General features: G+C 39.6%; 1 protein-coding gene across 1 annotated transcript; it reads left to right on the forward strand.

Moving 5' to 3' along the window:
- The first annotated feature begins 1,468 nt into the window (after positions 1–1,468).
- Positions 1,469–19,195, forward strand: Arf4 (ARF GTPase 4). The gene is made up of 6 exons (XM_021182009.3): positions 1,469–1,837; positions 9,765–9,845; positions 10,015–10,124; positions 15,216–15,287; positions 16,065–16,190; positions 18,248–19,195. The coding sequence occupies exons 1-6, from the start codon at positions 1,771–1,773 to the stop codon at positions 18,332–18,334; spliced, it is 543 nt and encodes a 180-aa protein (XP_021037668.1). The 5' UTR covers positions 1,469–1,770; the 3' UTR covers positions 18,335–19,195.
- Positions 19,196–20,653: the final 1,458 nt, after the last annotated feature.

A 20,653-nucleotide genomic window follows, 5' to 3' on the forward strand; every position in this document is an offset into this window, starting at 1 on the left:
ATTTTTATTAGGATACTGTGTATAGTAATGATTTAATTCCTCATATCCTAGAGTGTGGATATACCATAGTTTATAGGTCATCTTTCTGTCATTATTTGCAGTATGCAAAGTTCTCTGTTTCCTTAATGCTTTCAGACAAGAGGAACGGTGGGCTCTTGCCAATAACATTAAATAGGAAGCCTTATTTCTGAACAGAAGACATCACACATTGAACCTAAGACATAGGGAACTGCTCAAACAAAAAGTACCTTCCTAGAGAAAATACTTAAGAGCTGGTGAACACTAACTAGGAAGGGTAGAACTGTGGGCGCTACTAACGGTAAACTTTAGCAGTAGTTGTAAGGTGACATTCTTAGATAATTTGCTTCCCCCTCCCCCCTACACCGTATTTTGTAACCAGTAAAACGGTAGTAAATTCTTCATTATTATTCTGGGAATAATAAGAATGAATAGGGCAGACAAGGCTCCTGTCTCAGAAACGCAGCCTTTAGTTGACCTCTCAAAAAGTTAGTACTCTACTGGGTGTGGTGGGACAAGCCAAGAAACCTGGCCATTCTGGAGGGTGATGTAGGAGGATCACAAATTCGAGAGCAGCTTGTCATCTCAAAAGGAAAACTGTCCACAGTGGTAGACCGCTCTTAGCAAGCTTTGAAGTCCTGGGTTCCATCCTCAGTACTGGAGGCGAATGGAAAACCGTCAGAGCATTCCGATGATTCTGGGCGTCATGCCTAGGAGTTCTCCACCTTTACTCTGCCAGCAGGTCTGTTTTTAATTCTCTCTGGAGAAGCTAGAATCAGATGCTGCCCTTGTGAAGGCCAGCCATGCTTTAATTACTAATACTTTCACCCAACTGCAAAAATCAGAGACCCCTTTATCCTTAGAAGGATACTTTAGATGTCTATAAGTTTTTTTTTTTAAAAATGAATAAAATTAAGTCTATACGAGTAAAGACTTTCCTTTGTTGTGCGGGTTGTCTTTGGATCTCCTATCCCTGCTTGCTGTAAGCAGCGAGCTACTAAGGATATTTCACATGAAATCCGTCTCATCGCATGTCCCTACCCAGCCTGGAAACTTTTTATTAAAACAGGGTCCATCTTCGTTCCTTCATTGTGACAAACATACTGGTCGCTTGCAAGATTCGATTACATTTGTGGGAGTGGGAAACCACCGAGGCTTCCGTGAAGGAAGAAGTCACCCAGAGGTCAGCAAGAACGTCACCACTCAGCCCACAATGCACATCTCGCCTACCCGAACCTTGGACTACTACTATTCATCCGGGCGGAAGCCACTCACTTCGAACCCCATTGGACGAGATGCAGCAAGGACTCATGGGAGCCCGCCTGTCCTTCCGTCCGCCTGTGCCAACCGTCTTTGCTGGGCTCCACGTCCTGTAGGTCGCACGTCGGCGTAGCGGGCTCAGGCCCTTTGCGCGCAGGCGCGGTGGCCCGGGCGGCGCCTGCAACGCAGGGGGGTGGGGCAGCGCTGACGCGATTCTGTCCGCGTTGGAGCGGGCGGGCCGCCGCCTGAGTCTCCGCGGCCGCCGTGTGACGTGGCACAGCCGAACATTTAACGCCGCGCCACAGCCACCGCACCAGACGCCTAGCAGGTCCTGGTCCCGCTACGTCGTGTCCCGCGGCTTCGCCGACACTCCAGCCTGCGAGACCCGTCTTCAGCGTTTTCTCCTCCGCCCACTCGGTTGTGAGCCGGAACCGTGAAGGCCCGAGGGCGCACCAGACCCCCTCCTTTTGACCGTCAAGTGCCACCACCGCTATGGGACTCACCATCTCCTCTCTCTTCTCGCGCCTATTCGGCAAGAAGCAGATGCGCATTTTGATGGGTGAGTGAGGGGCCGGGGCTGGGGAAGGCCATGTGTCTTCGCCAGCCCGTGGCCCCGCGCCCAGCCTTCTCCGGCTGCGGTGGGGGAGGGCGATCAAGAAGCATCGTTCCGGGGAACAATGGGGGCGAGGGGTTTGTTTCCCACAGAGGCTGAGCCAGAGAGTTGGGCCAGATTTCCTCGCTCCTGGCTTTGCGTGCCTTTCTCTTCCTGATGTAATTGAGAGCCTGGGGAGATTGAGCGGAGATGTAGGGTTAGCTCACACTGGCGGAGCTCATTCTAAAGGTGCCGTTCTCAGGGTGCAATCTTCCTTCCACCTCACTTTCCTGGCGATGGGCAGCGGCCGAGAGTGAAGCTGGCCTATTCCAGCCTTCCTCCTCCTCCCCCTTTCTTGGTCGTGTACGCCCTGTGCACACACCATCGGTATGTGACCCGGACCAGGAGCCGCCTGGGGCAGGAAGTGACCAGGCCCACTGTGGCGAAGTCACACTTGGTGCTACCCAAGGTTCGAAAAAAAAAAAAAAAAAAAGTCCGGAGACTTCTGAGCTCACTTTGCTTAACTTTGCCTTGCCCTGGATTCGACTTTCTTTCTCGTGATTATGAAGCCTATTCTGTGAAAATGGAAGTTATCCCATGGCTGTCTTTCAGTTCTAAACCTGTTTGGTTTGCTATCTTTGCTCTTTCATACGAATCTTATCCATTTGGCCTGGATAATAATAAAATTCAAAAGCTTTTAGAAACGAAATCTTTTTTTAACCGGATAGTTCTAAAGCACCTTAATTGAGCTACAAATTAAAAAAAAAAAAAAAGTTTAAGAAGCTGCCTCTTTGTGACAGGTTTTATTGCCCAGCGGAGGCCTTTCGCTTGGGCATTGTAAAGTGGTCTCTCCTTAGTACAGCAGTCTACCTCACAGCTGAGTTGCAAGGACCTGAATGATGCCTTTTAAAAAGCCCCGAGAACACTGAATGTTGACACTTGTTGAGTGTGAGGAGAAAAGGATTATTTTGAGCACCCACTCCTATGGAGCGCGTCAGTTTCCGTAGTGTTGCAGAGCGTGGCTGTACAAGTTGGTTATTGTTAGTTTGTTCAGCTTCTTTACAATTCATAAAAACAATTGTTCGTGATCCATTCACAAAGCTAAGTGAAAATGTTTTCTTTCATAGTTTTGCAGATACTCTTTATGAAAAGGACAATTATTTTAGGAGGGCAGACATGTTATTTAAGCTTTAATTGGTTAGAAATTGGCAGTATGAAAAAGGCTGAAGTCAAAGGGAGGACTTTGCACTGTGATAAATGGGTTTCTTAGAGATTATCCAGTACAGGATTGTGTTACTGAAAAAGAGAATTTATTGTCGATGTTACTGTCATTGTCAGAGTCTTGTGATGGCTAAAGAGATGGAGGGAGAAGCGTGAAATGATGATTTAAGCCCTGCACTATGCTTGAGAAACTCTCCTGTCCATCCCAATTGGAAGAGAATGGAAGTAGACAGCAGTTAGCTGGTTGCCATTACGGAAGGGGTGGAAGTCACCGTTTAGGTTTACTCTTTTTATTTAAGTATTTACTCGCTCAGGTTTGCTATTCTTTTTGTTGTTTTTGTTTTAAAATGACATTAGGGTCTCTCTATATAGCCCTGGCTGTCCTGGAACTCACTGTGTAGCTATGTAGACCAGATGGGTCTTAAACTCATAGATACCCACCTCCCTCTGCCTGCCAAGTGCTGGGATTACAGGTGTACACTTGTCATGCTTGTGCCCAATTAAATGGTCTCTGCTGGGCAATAAAACTTGTTACAGAGAAGCAGTTCTTAAACAGTGTTTTTTTAATAGCTTCATTAAGGTTCCTTAGAACTATCTGGTTTAAAAATAAAATCATTTCTAAAAGTTGACTTTCTAATTTTATTATTATCCAATCCAGCTAGATAAAATTAGTTTGAAAGAGCAAAGGTAGTAAACCAGCAGATTTAGAACTGAAAGGCAGCCATGGGATGAATGCTCTCGCTTTGCTGTTCTTATTTTATACTGTAATTTAGAAATACTAGTTTTCCTTGTTTAAAGCAGTCTAGTCATAAAGTCAACTTTTATGGTAACTCATCAGAGGAAGTATAAATGTCCGTTCTGTGTGTGAACTGGGAACACAGTAGTTTGGAAGTCTGGTAATTCCTACGTTTTGAGTTTTGGTTTTTGTCTTTGTGGCTTTATGAGTGATTGACCTTGTCATTAATAATCACTTTTATGATAACTTTCCCCATTTGAGTATTGGGAATTCTAGTTAATGAATTGTTGTATATAAATATGTGCATATGTGCTGTGCTTCTGTGTGTGTGTATGTGTTTACTTTGTGGTATGGGTTTGAGAATGGAACCTTGTTCATGTACTCTAGCCTAGCCTCACCCTAAATGATCATTTTGTTTTCCTCTCTTTCATTAACAGGCTCTTCTTTTTTTTTGGTGGTGGTGGGGGAGTTCTGGGGATCAAAATCAGGGTCTTTACATAACCATTGAGATACATCTGTGCTCCTAGATTACTGTTTTATTTATTTATTTATTTTTGGTTTATTATTGTATGTAAGTACACTGTAACTCTCTTCAGACACACTAGAAGAGGGCATCAGATCTCATTAAGGATGGTTGTGAGCGACCATGTGGTTGCTGGGATTTGAACTCAGGTCCTTTAGAAGAGCAGTCAGTGCTCTTAACCCCTAAGCCATCTCTCCAGCCCTAGATTACTGTTTAGAAGTGTATAAAGAAACAATAATTAGGGCTGTAGAGATGGCTCAAAGGTGAAGAGCTTAGCGGCTCTTTCAGAGGTCCTGAGTTCAATTCCCAGCAACCACATGGTGGTTCATAACCATCTATAATGAGATCTGGAGCATGTAGGCATAAATGCAAGCAGAACACTGTATACATAATAAATAAATAAATCTTAAAAAAAAAAAAAAAGACAGTTAGCCGGTGTGTCTGGTTTGCCCAACTACTGTGGAAATGAAAACTTAATTTATATACTAGCTGATCCCCCAAGGTTAATTTGAGATGTTGGAAGATATGGCTAATAGTTAACCATAATTAAAAAAAAATAAGCCTAGCCAGGGCTAGCATGATGGTCAGTGTCCATAATGAAGCACCAAGAAGGCTGGAACAGGGGAATACTGTGCTTCAGACACCAACAAATACATAGCCAATACACTATATTGAATGTAACACCTTACAGACAATTGACCAACAGAAATGATGCACTCGGTATTTGTAAGGAAAGCTTACTTGTTTGAATAATATTACACTTAAACTCGAGGACAACCGGCTTTTGTCTTAGAGCACTCAGGTAGCCAGAGTTAGAGAGCAGTAGCTCTGAATTGTAAGCTAGGTCTGTCTGTATATCTGTATGTATGTCTTCTATGAAAAGGCAAATGAGTATTTCATTTTTTTCTGAAATTACTAATATATTTGTAGAGGAATTGCTAATTTTAACCTATTTTCTTTGGACTTGGTGAGAATGCTTCTGGGGATAAAATGTCTCTACCTACTGAGCCATCTTGCAAGTTCTTTGAGACAGGGTCTCATGTAATTACGTAGCCCAGGCTGGCCACTATGTAGCTAAGGATGGCCTTCAATTTCTGTCCCACCTCCTGAGTACTGGGACGGAGCCTCTATTTGCTCATTTAAAAATATATTAATAAGTAATAATTGTACTAAAACATAAGGCTTTAAGTTAGATAGATGTTTTATTTTATATATCCTTTTATTAGGTAATTCTGGGTTCTGATGGTTTGTTTGTTTTTTCTGGAGACAGGGTTTCCCTGACTGTCCTGGAACTCACTCTGTAGACCAGGCTGGCCTCTCCTGGAACTCAGAAATCCGCCTGCCACTGCCTCTCAAGTGCTGGGATTAAAGGTGTACACCACCACTGCCTGGCTCTGATTTTTTCTTTTGTTTGTTTGTTTGTTTTTAAGTTCAATTTAGACATGAAAAAAAGTGATTGTAACTTGTAACTCAACCTTTTCACTATTATTACATAATTTATGTGGGCATTGAACTCCAGTCTCCTCTAGGAGAAGAGCGAATGCTTACCAGTGAGCTGTCTCTTCAGTACTTACTTGTCACAATTTTTTTTTTTTTTTTTTTTTACAAAATTTCCCCCCTTCCCTTTCTCCCTCTTGCCCCAGCCCTGCTTGCTCCTGTCCCTACTTGTCACATTTATTCTCCACATTTTAGAAAGCTTTATTCCTCGAAAATTGTGTTCCCTTTTTACTTAATAAATTGCAAGCATTTTTCATAAGCCATTATTTGTAAACATAATTGCTAGCCTTTGATAATTTGTTTCTAATTAATTCATTCATAAAAAGAAAATACCCCTCAATTATGTTGGGTAGAACCAAAATCCAAACATTAATTTTGGCAAAACCTGAATTTATTTTTCTGTATCTGTTTGGTCCAGTTTCTGTTTAGTTGGTCAAATCCCTGAGGAATTAAATAAAATATTAAGATATAATAGTCTTAACATCTTAAAGATAACATCACAATATATAATACTATTTGAGAGCTCTGACATCAGAATTAGCTTTCTTAAGTTGGTAGGTGTTTTGTGAGACAAGGTCACATAAAGCCTAGGCTGGGTTTGAATTCATGAATGCCTTCAAGATGTCCCAGCAGATTAAGGCCTTTGCTGCCAAGCCTGACTACTGGAATTTGTCCCTAGAGTGGAATGGTGGAAGGACAGGATTGACTCCTGCAAGCTGTTTTCTGACCTTCACACCACTCTGTGCATGTGTGCACACATACATATGGAAACTCACACAAATAATTAAACTGTGATTTTAAAAAAAAAAAGTGCCACTCCTAGAGAATCATTATTATGTCTACAAAGTTGTGTAACAGTTGCCACTGTCAAATGGAGTATTTTCATGAAATCCCATGACTTTTTTCTCAGTCATTCCCACTTCCCTCTTTGACCATCCATGGCAATCACTAATAACTTTGTGTGCTTTTTCTGTTCTGGGTATTTCAGCTGAAGGAATGGATAATATATGGCTGTTTTACTTCTGGTGTTTTCACTTGGCATGTTTTTTTTTTCTTCCAAAGTTTGTGTAACAAGTATTAGCATTCTGTGACGTTTTGTGGCCAAATGGTAATTCCATCATGTAGAAAACCGTAGTTTGTTTATGCATTTATCAGTTGGTGGAAGTTGGTTATTCATAGTTATTTTTAGTTCTCATGAATAATGTCATTGTGCATATTTGTGAACAGCTTTGTGTATAGACTCAAACTCAGAGATTCACCTGCCTCTGACTTCCAAGCTTTGGGGTTAAAGGTGTGACACCCCATCTGGCCCTAAAGTGAATTTTGGTGTTAATAAAATTTGATTGTAATCACCCAAAAGAGTCTTACAAGAACACTTCATAGAAGAATTGAAAGATCTGATTGGGTTTTTGCTCCTTTCTCCTCCCGCCCCCTTTTTTTTTTGCTGAAGTTACCATTTAGCTACCACCCTCAGATTTGATACTGTTGCACATTTGAGAGAGCATTTTGTGTAACTGTTAACTAACCCTTGTGAGAGGTTAACTAACCTTTGTAGGGTCTGTAAGTAAGGATAAACTAGTCATTCTGACTAATATATGTCATAGTACATTGGAAGGAAGAAAACTGGTATGGGAGTCAGGGTTCAGTTAGAGAGCATTAGTATAAGAAAACGAATTGCTGCTTGATTCCCATCCTTCTCTGCCCCCTCCACACCCCTTCTCCTCCCACACTAGCAAAGTTAGATTCTTAATACTGGTGGGAGTATAGACCATGTTCATGCTGTCAAGCCCTAAGCCTTTCCTGTTGCTACCAAGAGGAGTGGTAACTTCCTTTTCTTTTAAACAGCATCTCCAGAGAGATGCTACTGTTTGCAGAATACAGAGTAGAAAAGGCTATTTTATAGGTGGAAATCCAATTCCTGTAGCTTTTCATTAGATGTGAAAAAAGTCACACCTAATTGCCCAGGAATAGAAACTTGGATGAGTGAAGCTAAAACCTGCTAGCATTGTTTTCACATGTTAAGTTGTGGTTTGAATTAAACATTAAGTAGGTAGTTTTGCCTAAACTAGTATTCAGTTGATTTAGTTACAAATCTTTTAAATTCTGGGATAAAATAAGTGCATGCAGCCAAATGAGATGTTCTTTAAAAGAAAAAAGAAAAAAAAAAAAAAAAAGTAGGGCCAAGAGTGGAAGCACAGGCTTTTAATCCCAGCACTCAGGAGGCAAAGGCAGGTAGGTCTCTGAGTTCGAGGACAGCCAGTACTATACAGAGAAACCATGTCTCATAAAACAAAACAAAAATAAATTCAATTAAGTTATTAATTATTGATCTTTTCTTTATGAGAGCTTTAGTATACAAAAGATGTAGGTTTTGAGAATTATACTTAAACACATTTAATTTGTTCTTCGCTACTACTATAATAGAGGTTTATATGTTATATCCCATAAACAAGCATATCCCCCTACTTAACTGGGTCTCATGGATTAAGAACAGAGACATAATTTAGCACATCCCTGTAGTTTTAGCACTTCAGAGATAATGACAGGAGGATCAGGATATCCCAGCCAGCTTTGGTACAGTATGAATTTGAGGTCAGGGTGGGCTACATGAGATCCTGGTTCAGAAAACAAGACAACAAAATTAAGAATTAGAGAAGAATATAATAGGACCATTTTTATAACACAAATCAAGACTTTGAATCTTACTTATGCATATTTGATGTTGATATAGATTTAGGTGGTGGCAAAATTAGTCTCAGGAGACTAGGACATAGTTATATATGTTACCCCTTAGCATTACCAACTTTCTAAAAGATTTCACACTTTTTTTTTTTTTTTTTTCTTTTTTCTTTTTTGAGACAGGGTTTCTTTGTGTAGCCCTGGCTGTCCTGGAACTCTGTAGACCAGGCTGGCCTCGAACTCAGAAATCTTCCTGCCTCTGCCTCCCAAGTGCTGGGATTAAAGGCGTGTGCCACCACTGCCTTGCCACACTTAATTTTTAACTATGTGTATATGTGTGTTCATATGTTGGTTGTACACATGAGTATAGACCTGAAGAAGGCATTAGTAGATTCCTTAGAGCTGGACTTACAAGTACTTGTGAGCCCTCTGATGGTGCCAGGAACTGAACTAGTACTTGCTCTTAACTACTAAAGTCATCTCTCCAGCTTGAAGAGCATTTGTTCAAGATATAATGTGTAAATACCAAACAAAGGATTAATTTTTTTCATCTGGAGATGTAGCATAGTTGGTATACTATGTTGGCTTCTTCCATTCTTAACACGCACAGGTTGCCTATAATCCTAGTACTAATATTCAGGAATATAGAGGCAGGAATATCAAGAGTTAAAGGGCATCCTTAGCCACATAATGAGTTTGAGGCCCCTCTGGGATACATAAAAGACCCTTTCTCCAAACAAAGGCACTCAGCTAGTTTAGTGGCACAGTGCCCAGAGGTCCGAACTCAAGTCTGCCAGATACTCTTTTTCTCTGTCTACAGGAGTGGTTCTTAACCTTTCTAATGCTGAGACCCCTTCATACAGTTCCTCATGTTGTGGTGACCCCTAATCATAAAATTATTTTCATTGCTACTTCATAACTGTAAAATTCATGCTGTTATGAATTGTAGTGCAAACATCTGCTATGCAGATGGTGTTAGGCAACCCCTGTAAAAGGGTTGTTTGACTCCTTCCCCCAAAGGCGTTGCGGCACAGATAGGAAACCATCGGTCTGTAGGTCTAAAGAGAGAAAAGGGTTTCGGGAAGTGTTGATGTGGAGGGTGGTGCAGAAATGAGAGAAATTACATTTAACTCAACTTAAGTATCAAGCAGTTAACTTTTACTTTAAAACTAAATTGTTGAATTGCTTCCTTATGTATATGTATGATCAGATTTTAAATCTATGGTGTTTTCTTCTAGTTGGATTGGATGCTGCTGGCAAGACGACAATTCTGTATAAACTGAAATTAGGGGAAATAGTCACCACCATTCCTACCATTGGTAAGAAAATCTATAGATGACTTTATACAGTGAGAAATTAAATTTTGTTTTTGTTAATCGTAGAGATGATATCGGTAAAACTTAACAAGCTAATCTAAGAGAATTGAACATTAAAGGGTTTATTTTTGTGGTACTTTATTATGCACAGTGGTTATTTTTTTTCTTACAGGTTTTAATGTGGAAACAGTAGAATATAAGAACATTTGTTTCACAGTATGGGATGTTGGTGGTCAAGATAAAATTAGGCCTCTCTGGAGGCATTACTTCCAGAATACCCAGGTGAGAAATGCCATATATTTGTAACTTTAATTTATTGATTTTTATACTGAGTGTTTACACGGAGTTTACATTCTTCTCATCACCAGTCTCATTTCTTAGTATTCTCTTGACTTGTGCTTTGAAAGTTCAGCTGTGTCGTGAGGAAGAACTAAATGTAGCTGCTCTGGTAAGATTTAGAATGGAAGTGAATGAGTTCTCAAGAATGAACTATTGCAGGTCTGCTGTGGTGGGTGGCACACACCTTTATTTCAGCCCTTAGAAGCAGAGGCAGGTGGATCTCTGAGTTTAAGGACAGACAGGGCCACAGAGAGAAATCCTGTCTTGAACCCTCCCCTCCAAAACCAAAATCCCAAAATACAAACAAACCATAAGAATGAATTATTTTATCAGTAGTTCTTTTTATTTTAACCTTAATTTTGAGATTAAGGTATGTATCACAGTGGCTCTAATAAGACAATGGTAGAACTTGATTTAGCACAATGTGTTTTGTTAACTTGTAAGGCCAGTTTTATATAGGATACATTGGCATGAAAAAGATCTTACTGATGGTGTAGGTTAGAAGTGTAGATTAGAAATTTGGCTCAATTTTGGACCACTAGGGGAGTTTTGAAAACTCTCCAGTGTCCAATGATAGGTCAGAACCTTGGACATGTAAGCCCAGCAGCCTCATTGTTCTAGCACTTGAGTGTGCATACCAGTCACCTGGGTATTGGCTTAAAATTCAGATTGATTCAATGGGACAAGCTTCTTAGATTTTATACTTCTAGCATGTTCTCTTGTGGTCTTGATTTTGCTAGTTTGAGTTATTAAAACAGCAGCTCTATTGACTATTACTTCCAGAATACCCAGGTGAGAAATGCCATATATTTGTAACTTTAATTTATTGATTTTTATACTGAGAGTTTACACGGAGTTTACATTCTTCTCATCACCAGTCTCATTTCTTAGTATTCTCTTGACTTGTCGAATTGTGGGGAGGCCTCTTTCGGGTGACTAGCAGTATTCTTAGTGTCTGCCTATTAAATGCTAGTAGCAGCTCACCTTCCCAGTCAAGTGGTGACAACTACAAATGCTTGCACATTTGCCAAAAAACTCCCCAGGGACAAAATTATTTTCTGGTGAGAGCAACTATTTTAGTTCACCTGTTCTTGTGGTTTCATTTTTGTTTTTTCTTTCTCCCCTGAGCATTGGTATTGCAGACATGCAGCAGTGTGCAGGGGTTTCTAAATGTGAGGAACCTGAAACTTAGAAGTGCTTCAAGATTGAGGAGTTGTAGCTGGGCTGCAATGGCATGGACCTGTAATTGTAGCACTTAGAAGGGGTTGTGTAAGCTTGAGTCCAGCCTATCTACAAAGCAAGTTCCAGGTCAGCTAAGGCTGCGAACGATTGAGGAATTCCTTGTTGGTAACCTGGTCTCAGTTCTTGTGTCTCTTCTACATTTTACCATATGAGGGTTGCACATCAGGTTTTGTTCACTACCAGAGTTGAGAATTTTTCGAAGTAGTGTAGTAAACATTTGGGGTATTTAAGGTTTGCAGTGTTGTGCTTATTCTCCTTAGGGTACATTGTTGCTTGGTAGTAGTGAACACACTTGTTGAGTGACTGCAACAATCTTAGCTTGAGTGGTATAAGTACATTCTTATTAAGCTAAGTGTATGATAAGTGTAAGTGTCAAATAAGTGGCATAATTTATTACTGAAAAACAAAAATGTGTTCATTCACATGGCTTTGGATAGATTTTGCAAAAGTAAAGGCTTTAAAAGCTTGATTGGAAATAGAAGTGAACACAATGAATTCATGTATAGCTAGTGTATTATCAGTTATTAAATATGGTCAGTGTGTTTAACCAGTACTCATTGCAACATGCTAGCACCTCCAATTGTTTTAAGGTAGGTTGTAGATATTTAAAGGAGTATATTTTTGAAACAAAATTAGGCATGATGTAAATCTTGCTGATTTTTAAACTTAAAATGATAGTATTATCCCTATGTTTGTTCATAATGTTTTTTAAGACATGTTGTGAATCAATGACTTTGAGATTAGATTTGTTCCTTGCCAGAGCATTCTTCATCCCAGGGAGCTCTTGCCTGCTGGTGTAATTACAGCTAAGCTGCTTAAGCTGGCATTCTTTGCATTCCTAACCAGTTTTTCTAACACTCTATATTTAATTTTTTTTAAAACTCTCTCTCTTTTTTTTTTTTTTTAATTTTTTTGTTTGTTTGTTTTTTCGAGACAGGGTTTCTCTGTGTAGCCCTGGCTGTCCTGGAACTCACTCTGTAGACCAGGCTGGCCTCAAACTCAGAAATCCACCTGCCTCTGCCTCCCAAGTGCTGGGATTAAAGGTGTGCGCCACCACGCCTGGCTCAAGGTACATACTTTTAACAGAGATGTAGTTTCTACATACTACTGTTTCATTAACTGAGCATTTCAAATACTGTGCAGTTTGAAAATTTTCAAAAAGGTCTTAAATCAGTTGTTTTCTTTTTTTAAATTTTTATTTATTTTTTAATATCTATTTATTTATTATATGTAAGTACACTGTAGCTGTCTTCAGATACTCCAGAAGAGAGCATCAGATTTTGTTATGGATGGTTGTGAGCCACCACCATGTGGTTGCTGGGAATTGAACTCAGGACCTTTGGAAGAGCAGCAGGTTCTCTTAACCGCTGAGCCATCTCACCAGCCCAAATCAGTTGTTTTCTAATGCCACTTCTTTTGCTGTATAAAGTTGTAATATTTGCAGATATCTTCTAAATTCTTACTGCCACCTTTTTGTTATGAGTTTCTTTTGATCTTGTAATCCTTGAAATTTTCATGGGATGTTTGCTTAGGGCTTGTTTCCTCCAATTAGAGAGTTAGCAGGCTACATTTTAAAGTGAGATTTTTTTTTTGTTTCTATGGTGAAGTATATAAAAACTATTGACTGAACAGGTTATGTTGATGTATTTAGGAATAGACACATCAACAACAAAGAAAACGACGCCGTGAATTTAAAAGAGAGCAGAGAGTTTGGAGTTACATGGGAGATGTTGGAGGGAGAAAAGGGAAGAGGAAAAATAATGTAATTTTATTTTAATCTCAAAAAAATAAAATATAACTTAAAGAGGAAGAAATTATATGTAAACAGTTCTTTTGCATTACTAATGAAATACTTTTTCTTAAAGATGATTAAACTATCAGGAAGTTATTCTTATAACCACACACCTGAAAACAACGTGTTAGGACCATTATCCAATTCTCCAATTTATTTTAGAACAAGAAAAGTGTGTTGTCTCTCCATTTCACACTTTGTACGTGCCTTTTACTGCATACATTAATCAACATCACTTATAATTTTGGGGATCCTTTGTTTATTTTCCTTTTGTCTTCACCATTGCCTCTGCTCATTTTCTTCACTTTTGAGACTGGTTCTTACATAGCCCATAGTAGCATCCTGGAAGTCACTGTAGCTGATAGTCCTTGTGATCTCCTGCCTCTGTTTCCTGAATGATGCGATCACAGAGGAGTGTAACACCAGACTCAGTTTTGCTCAGTGTAAGAGCTCAAACCCAGAGCTGCTTGCAGGCCAGGCAAGCATTCTCCTCTTCTGTGCTACACCCCAAGACCTGTAGCTCTTCTGATACTTAAATATGGCAGGGTAGGGAAAAGGGCTACAGTTGCTTCTCTTAACGTAGAGAAAGGTAGTCACTGATTAATACGATTTTTGTGCTTTGTGTGTGTGTGTCTGTCTGTGTGCATATATGTTTTGGGTTTGTTTTTTGTTGGTTTTTTTTTTTTTTTTTTGGATTTGAAGTAAGAATGATAGGTTAAAATCACATGTTGCTTAAATTAGTTTTCAATATTAGCCTTGAGCTTATCTTCCTGTTTTATTTGGATTTTATTTTAACAGGAATGTCTTAGGGTTACTGTTGCTATGGTGAAACACCATGACCAAAGCAATCTGGGGAGGAAAGGGTTAATTTGGCTTAGGCTTCCATATATTGGTTTATCATCGAAAGACATCAGGACAGGAACTCCAGCAGGGCAGGAACCTAGATGCAGGAGCTGATGGAAGGTCGCTATTAACCGGTTTGCTGTTTTGGTTGCTCAGCCTGCTTTCTCATAGAATTCAAGACCACCAGCCCAGATGGCACCATCCACAGTGGGCTTGGGGCTTCATCCATCAGTCACTAGTTAAGAAAATGCCCCACAGTCCTGCCTAGCTTGATCTTTTGGTTTTGTTTGTTTTGTTTTGTTAAATATCTATTTGCATACACACCTGCATGCCCGATGAGGGCAGCAGATCCCAGTAATAGATGGTTGTGAGCAACCATGTGGTTGCTGGGAATTGAACTCAGAAACTCTGGAAGAGCAACCAGTGTTCTTAACTATCTCCAACCATCTCCAGCCCCCTATAGCCTTATCTTATGGAGGCACTTTTTTTTTTTTAAACTGAAGTTCCCTCCTGTCAGATTGCATCAGCTGACATAAATTAACCTGAACAGAAACTTTTTTCTTTTTAAAATCACTTCCCTCTCCCTCCTTCCCTCCCCTCTTTGCCTGTCTTGTCTGTCTGTCTGTCTCTCTCTCTCTTTCTCTCTCTGTGTCTGTCTGTCTTGGGGGGGGTGTACCTCTGAGACACAACTTGCATTGTTGGGAGGAATCTACTCTTTCACCATGTGAGTTCTGGGGATCAAGCTCAGGTCATTATGCGCCTTTACCTGGTGAACTATCTTGTTAGCCCCATGTTAGAGACTTTTAAAAACTCTATTTGGAAACCCTCTGTCTTAGTTATGTTTACTACTGCTGTGATGAAACACTATGATCAAAGCAGCTCAGAACCATTAGCCCGGGACAGCACTACCACGGGCTGGGCCCTCCATGTCAGTAACTAATGAAGAAAGTGCCCACAGCTGCAGCTCATGGTGGGAGGCCATTTCTTACTTGAGGTTTCTTCCCCTCTGATGACTTGAGGTAAAACTGGCCAGGACACAAGAACATATTTTCTACCCCATGTCTAATTAAATAACTTTCGATACTGTTTTGGTGGGTATTTTATATTTAGTGTATATTTACATTAATTTTAAATTTATTGGAAAAAATTTTCCCTAGGGTCTCATTTTTGTGGTAGATAGCAATGATCGTGAAAGAATCCAGGAAGGAGCAGCTGTGCTGCAGAAAATGGTGAGTATAGACTTCCAGTTGATCGTTTGTAAGGGGTGTAGTGTTGAGAGCTGTCAGTGGCTACACAGTTTAGAGGTAGAAATAAACTTGGGAAACTATATTGTTTCCAGGTTCTTAAGAATGCACAGGAAAGCCTTCTGTGCCCACAGTCACTTCTTTTAGATTTCATGTAAGTGTGGTAATCATAAGACCAGGCCTTCCACACAGCGTGTTATCTCCACAGGATAGAATGTATCAGAGCTACCTGGATCTGTTCTTGGTATACTTCTTGCACTGGAAAAGATAGGAGCCCCCCCCCAAAAAAAATCATACCTAACTAATCTTGCTACTTAAGTACCTATGATCATGGAATACATATTTTGATACCTATTTTTGTCCTTGTCAGTTCTGAACCTGAGTGGGTAATAATGAGGGCTGAATGGTAATGAGCCATAGAATGGAGGATGATTGGCTTTAAACAGTTGTGCTACAGGAATGGCAGCTCAGGCCTGGGATTCTCAGCACTTGGCAAGCAGAAACAGCAAAATCTCAATTTTGAGTCTAGTCTAGGGGAAAAACAGTAACAAAAGCAAAAAATGTCTCTTTTCTTAGAGGCAAATCTTTATTTGCTCAAACTGAGGGATATGAGATTTATAAGAGTGCTTAAAAATTTACATAGAGAAATTTACTTGGTGTTCAATAGCTTGTTTAATGTTAAAGAAAATGTATACTTCGGAAGACTGTGTGATTGTTGGATTTTCCATGGGTAACTGCTAACGGTTTAGCCTTTATCCCCAGCTTCTGGAAGATGAGCTGCAGGATGCAGTGCTGCTCCTTTTTGCAAACAAACAGGATTTGCCAAACGCTATGGCCATCAGTGAGATGACAGACAAGTTAGGTCTTCAGTCTCTGCGAAACAGAACAGTAAGTATTGATAGGAGACACTAAGCTCGTCTCTGGTGAAGTGTCAGGGTAGGTAGGCTGATACTCAGCTGTTTGTCAGTATCGCTGTAGTTGTTACTGTTTGGAGGTAGGGTCTCATTTGTAGTCTTGGCTGGACTGGAATTCACTATGTCGACTAGTCTGGCCTCAAACTCAAAGAGATCTGGTCACCTCTGCATATGCCATGTTGGCCCAGTTTAAATGTATAATAATTACTTCCTTTGAACATACAGGACATTTGTAAAAATATGGTAATGTGATTTATAGGACTTTTCTTTAACTGCATTGAATGTTGCTTTTAAAAATACTGATTTTCTATTTTTAAATTTTATTTTTATTTAATTTTATCTTCTGTATTAATGTATTAACAATGTTGAGTTGAATATGTAGAGGTTACAGACATTCTTAAATTTGTATCATTCAAATAGCTCTCCAGCTATTTATTTTTACTATTCTCTGTGGTGTTAGGGTGTGAACCCAGATGATTCTTGTGCAAGTTAGGGTAATCACCCTAACACTGAATAGAATCTCCAACTTAGCAAGAATTTTATACTTGGCTTGCTTTTTTTAGGTGGTGCTCACTAAATATAAATAGTCTGTGCTGGCCTTAAACTTAGGGACATCCTCCTGCCTCCTGCTTTTCTTTCCTCAGTGCAAGGATTGCAAACATGCAATCATACTAAGCCCTGCATGTTGGATTGTTCATAAAAAGCCCAGGATGTATCAATTGTAACTTAGATCATACTGTTCAGTGCTCTTTGCTTATTGACTTTAAAAGAAAACCTTATGAAGAAACCTCTACTGATACATTTTTGAAGATATTTTGAATACAAAATTACAAGATATTCTGTGCCTGCTATAAAATAGCTTAACATTTTACATCAGTGATTGATGTATTGGCAATATCCCCATACATATAAATTGTATCACAAACATGAGACCTTGTTTTTTTTAAAAACAAAACAAAACAAAACAAAAAAAAACAAAAGCAAAAGCAAAAGATACTGCGGAAAACTGAGTGTCCTGTCCTTTACAAGAGCTTTGCTCTAATTTGCCAGCATGGCAGATACTATTTATTTGTTGTGTAGCATGTTGCAGTGTCTACATGGATTTAAAAAGATAAAGATACACAATAAGAACTTTCTTGGCCAGTCGTGGTGGCGCATGCCTTTAATCCCAGCACTCAGGAGGCAGAGGCAGGCGGATTTCTGAGTTCGAGGCCAGCCTGGTCTACAAAGTAAGTTCCAGGACAGCCAGGGCTACACAGAGAAACCCTGTCTCGAAAAACCAAAAAGAAAAAAAAAAAAAAAAAAAAAGAGAGAGAGAGAGAGAACTTTTTTGTGCTGTGGAGATATGAAATTGTCTTCCCCTCCCTGCTGGGCTAATAGGGTATTTGGTCTTCAGATAATTGGCAGTATGATAAACCTGCCGTGGCCTTGCAACATGAAAATAAGATTTTATTCTAAGGTGAAAGAAGACTATTCTGTTAAAAATAAAAGTATCAACAAACATCTTTCAGAAATTTACCCCTTTTACACTGGGAATGTGGCTTAATGGCAGAGGACTTGCCTAGCACATGCAGGGCCCTGAGTACGATCTCTAGCACTACAAAAATCAAAGTTTATGTCATGTGTCAGGCTCATGTGTCGCCTTAGTTTATGAGAATCTTATGGATTATGTAGGTAGTTTGAGATTTTCCCATCATTCCTCAGATTATGTGGGGGAGTGGTAAACTGATAAGTTCATTGAAGAATAGATGGAGCTTTAAATGGGTAGAGTGAGAAGCAAGAGGTGTGAGAACATACCTGAAGGATGAAGGTTGAATGACCTGTATAGTTAGCTAGATCATTAAGTTCATGTTTGTGGGATATAAGTACTTATTTCCTTATATTTAATACAGTGACTTTTTTTGTATATTTGTAACCACTGACTCAGTAGTGCCCTTAGGCATTTATGGGGAGGAGCTTAATATTTCGTTTAAAAATGGCACTGTGTATTGTCTTGTTAATCAAGGGCTTTCTTGTTCTTTTTTTTCACAGTGGTATGTCCAAGCCACTTGTGCTACACAAGGAACTGGTCTGTATGAGGGACTGGATTGGCTGTCAAATGAACTTTCAAAACGTTAAATGAAGCTGGATATCTAACCAAGGACATGTTTGATAGAATTGGTCTAGGCTTGTTACAACAAAATTAGTTTGCATCTTGGTTATTAAAGGATATCTGAGACAGGTTTGGGCAGAAATTACAGCGTTTAAAACTTGTTTTGTTGCCAATTATTGTTTACCAAGAACAATGTTGCTATTTAGCAATGTGCTTGGGTTTAAGAGAAATTCTCCTTGGGAAAGAAAAGTATCCATTATTATGCTTCCCTTGAACCTAAATGCCTGGATACATAGCTATTGTGACACCTTTAGACAGATCTGAGTGGTTTGTGAGCCCACAACAATAATGTTTTAAAGTTACTCCCTTGATGCTTTACTGATACCTTTATCATTCCTCAGACAGTCTGCTGACTTAAAAATGTAGCATTCCATTTGTATTTATTTCTACCCCTTGCCAAAAAGATTTTTCTAATAATGCTTGTACAGGCCAGGGCCGTGGTCCAAAACACTATTCAGTTTTCTTGTACTGAGGATCCCCCCACCCCACCACCCCCACATTATTGACTCCTGGCTTCTATCAGCCAAACTTTGATGTGGTTTGGATTTGATAGCCAATTCTGTGCTGGATGCAAAGAGTTCATATTGAGATAACTTTTAATACTCAGCAGATTGTCTTCCTTTATATTGTTATCTTTTTTATGTTGCATGTTGCTTTTGGAATCAGCCTGACTCTTTGCCCAGTATATGATAGTTCTACTGGTATTTTACTGTTTATTGATGAACATATCTTCATTAAGAATTTTTTGAAAACTCATCAAATTCAATGAATAAGTTTTCTTCATAACCCATTTGGAATTATTCCTAATAAAATGATTTTAAAAAACATGATTGTGTGTTCTTTTGAGACTTTGCAATATTTGAAAATGATTTCCTGATATAACAAAGTATGGCTAAATCCCAGTGAATTTACTTATGGTTTAAGTTGTCCGTAAACTTAACCATGGGTTATCATGTGCATTAAAGTAAGGTGCACTATGAAGAATTTTAATTTTTCTAGTAGAATACCATTTGAAGCTATGAAGTCCAAAGGTCAGATGAAGAAGAGGACTAAGTTATCATAATATGAACTCCAGAAGCTGAGTATGAAGGGGTTGGTGATGAAGCTCAGTCGGTGATTCATTGGTGATGAAGCTTGCCTTGTATACATTGAGTTTGAGCCCAGTATCACGTGCCACAGAGATGGCAGAAATCATCATCCACTTACTGAGTTTGAGGCCAGCATAAGACCTTTCTCAAAGAAAATAATTTGACAAGTGGGTATGCATACATTTGGCAACTAACATTAGGTAGGATGCATAGCTAAGTGATGCTACTCTGAGAATAGTCCATAAGCACTGTGGCAATATTAAAAAAGTCAAGCTGCCATCTCTCCTGACCTGCCAGTCCGAGTTCCTGCTCTAGTACTGGTACTGGTGAGCCTCACCACTGAACTACTCTCTCCCAACTAGCCAGTTCATCTCGCTTCACCACAACGCCCCACACACCCCATGATCAGCCACCTCAACACCTAGTTACCCAGTAGAAACATGACCTTTTTTTTTTGGTTTTTCAAACAGGGTTTCTCTGCATAGCCCTGGCTGTCCTGGAACTCACTCTGTAGACCAGGCTGGCCTCGAACTCAGAAATCCACCTGTCTCTGCCTCCCGAGTGCTGGGATTAAAGGCGTGTGCCACCACTACTCAGCCAAAACATGACTCGAAAAGCTTAACTATCCAATCAGATTTATATAACAAGATCACAATTTACAAGGTGCCAATACAATAATTTCAGAGCCAATTGATAAAGCTTTGACCTAATTATTCTAACTTTGTGACAATCTTAGCTCCTTGTGGCTGTTTAAAACCACATGGGATCAGGATCATCATGTGTCTGCCTCCACGTTGTCTTCTCTTCTGTGACCTCTCCCTTTTCCCAAAACTCCTAGCTCTGCCTCCCTTTTCTTGTCCAATCACAGGTCTGCCACTGCCCTAATGTGATTGGACAGAGAAAGTCCTGCAACAGTGGGACTTAACATTTCAAATGTCAGCACAAGATGTATCCAGACTTCCATGTTATAGTGGCAACTGTGATACATGCCATAACTACTGGTTGGAGTGGAATTTTGTCTATATTGTCTCATGTATTATAAACTGATTTTTTATGACTTACAGATGTAGATAAACTCATGGATCAAAAAATGTATTTCTTTTCTTGTTTGTGTTCTTGAGACAGGGTTTCTCAATAGCCCTAGTTGTCCTGGAACTTGCTTTATAGACCAGGCTGGTCTTGAACTTAAAAGATCCA

The sequence above is a fragment of the Mus caroli genome, unplaced genomic scaffold (assembly GCF_978045245.1).
Source record: "Mus caroli unplaced genomic scaffold, Mus_caroli_1 scaffold_12, whole genome shotgun sequence".
NCBI classification, from domain to species: Eukaryota; Metazoa; Chordata; class Mammalia; order Rodentia; family Muridae; genus Mus; species Mus caroli.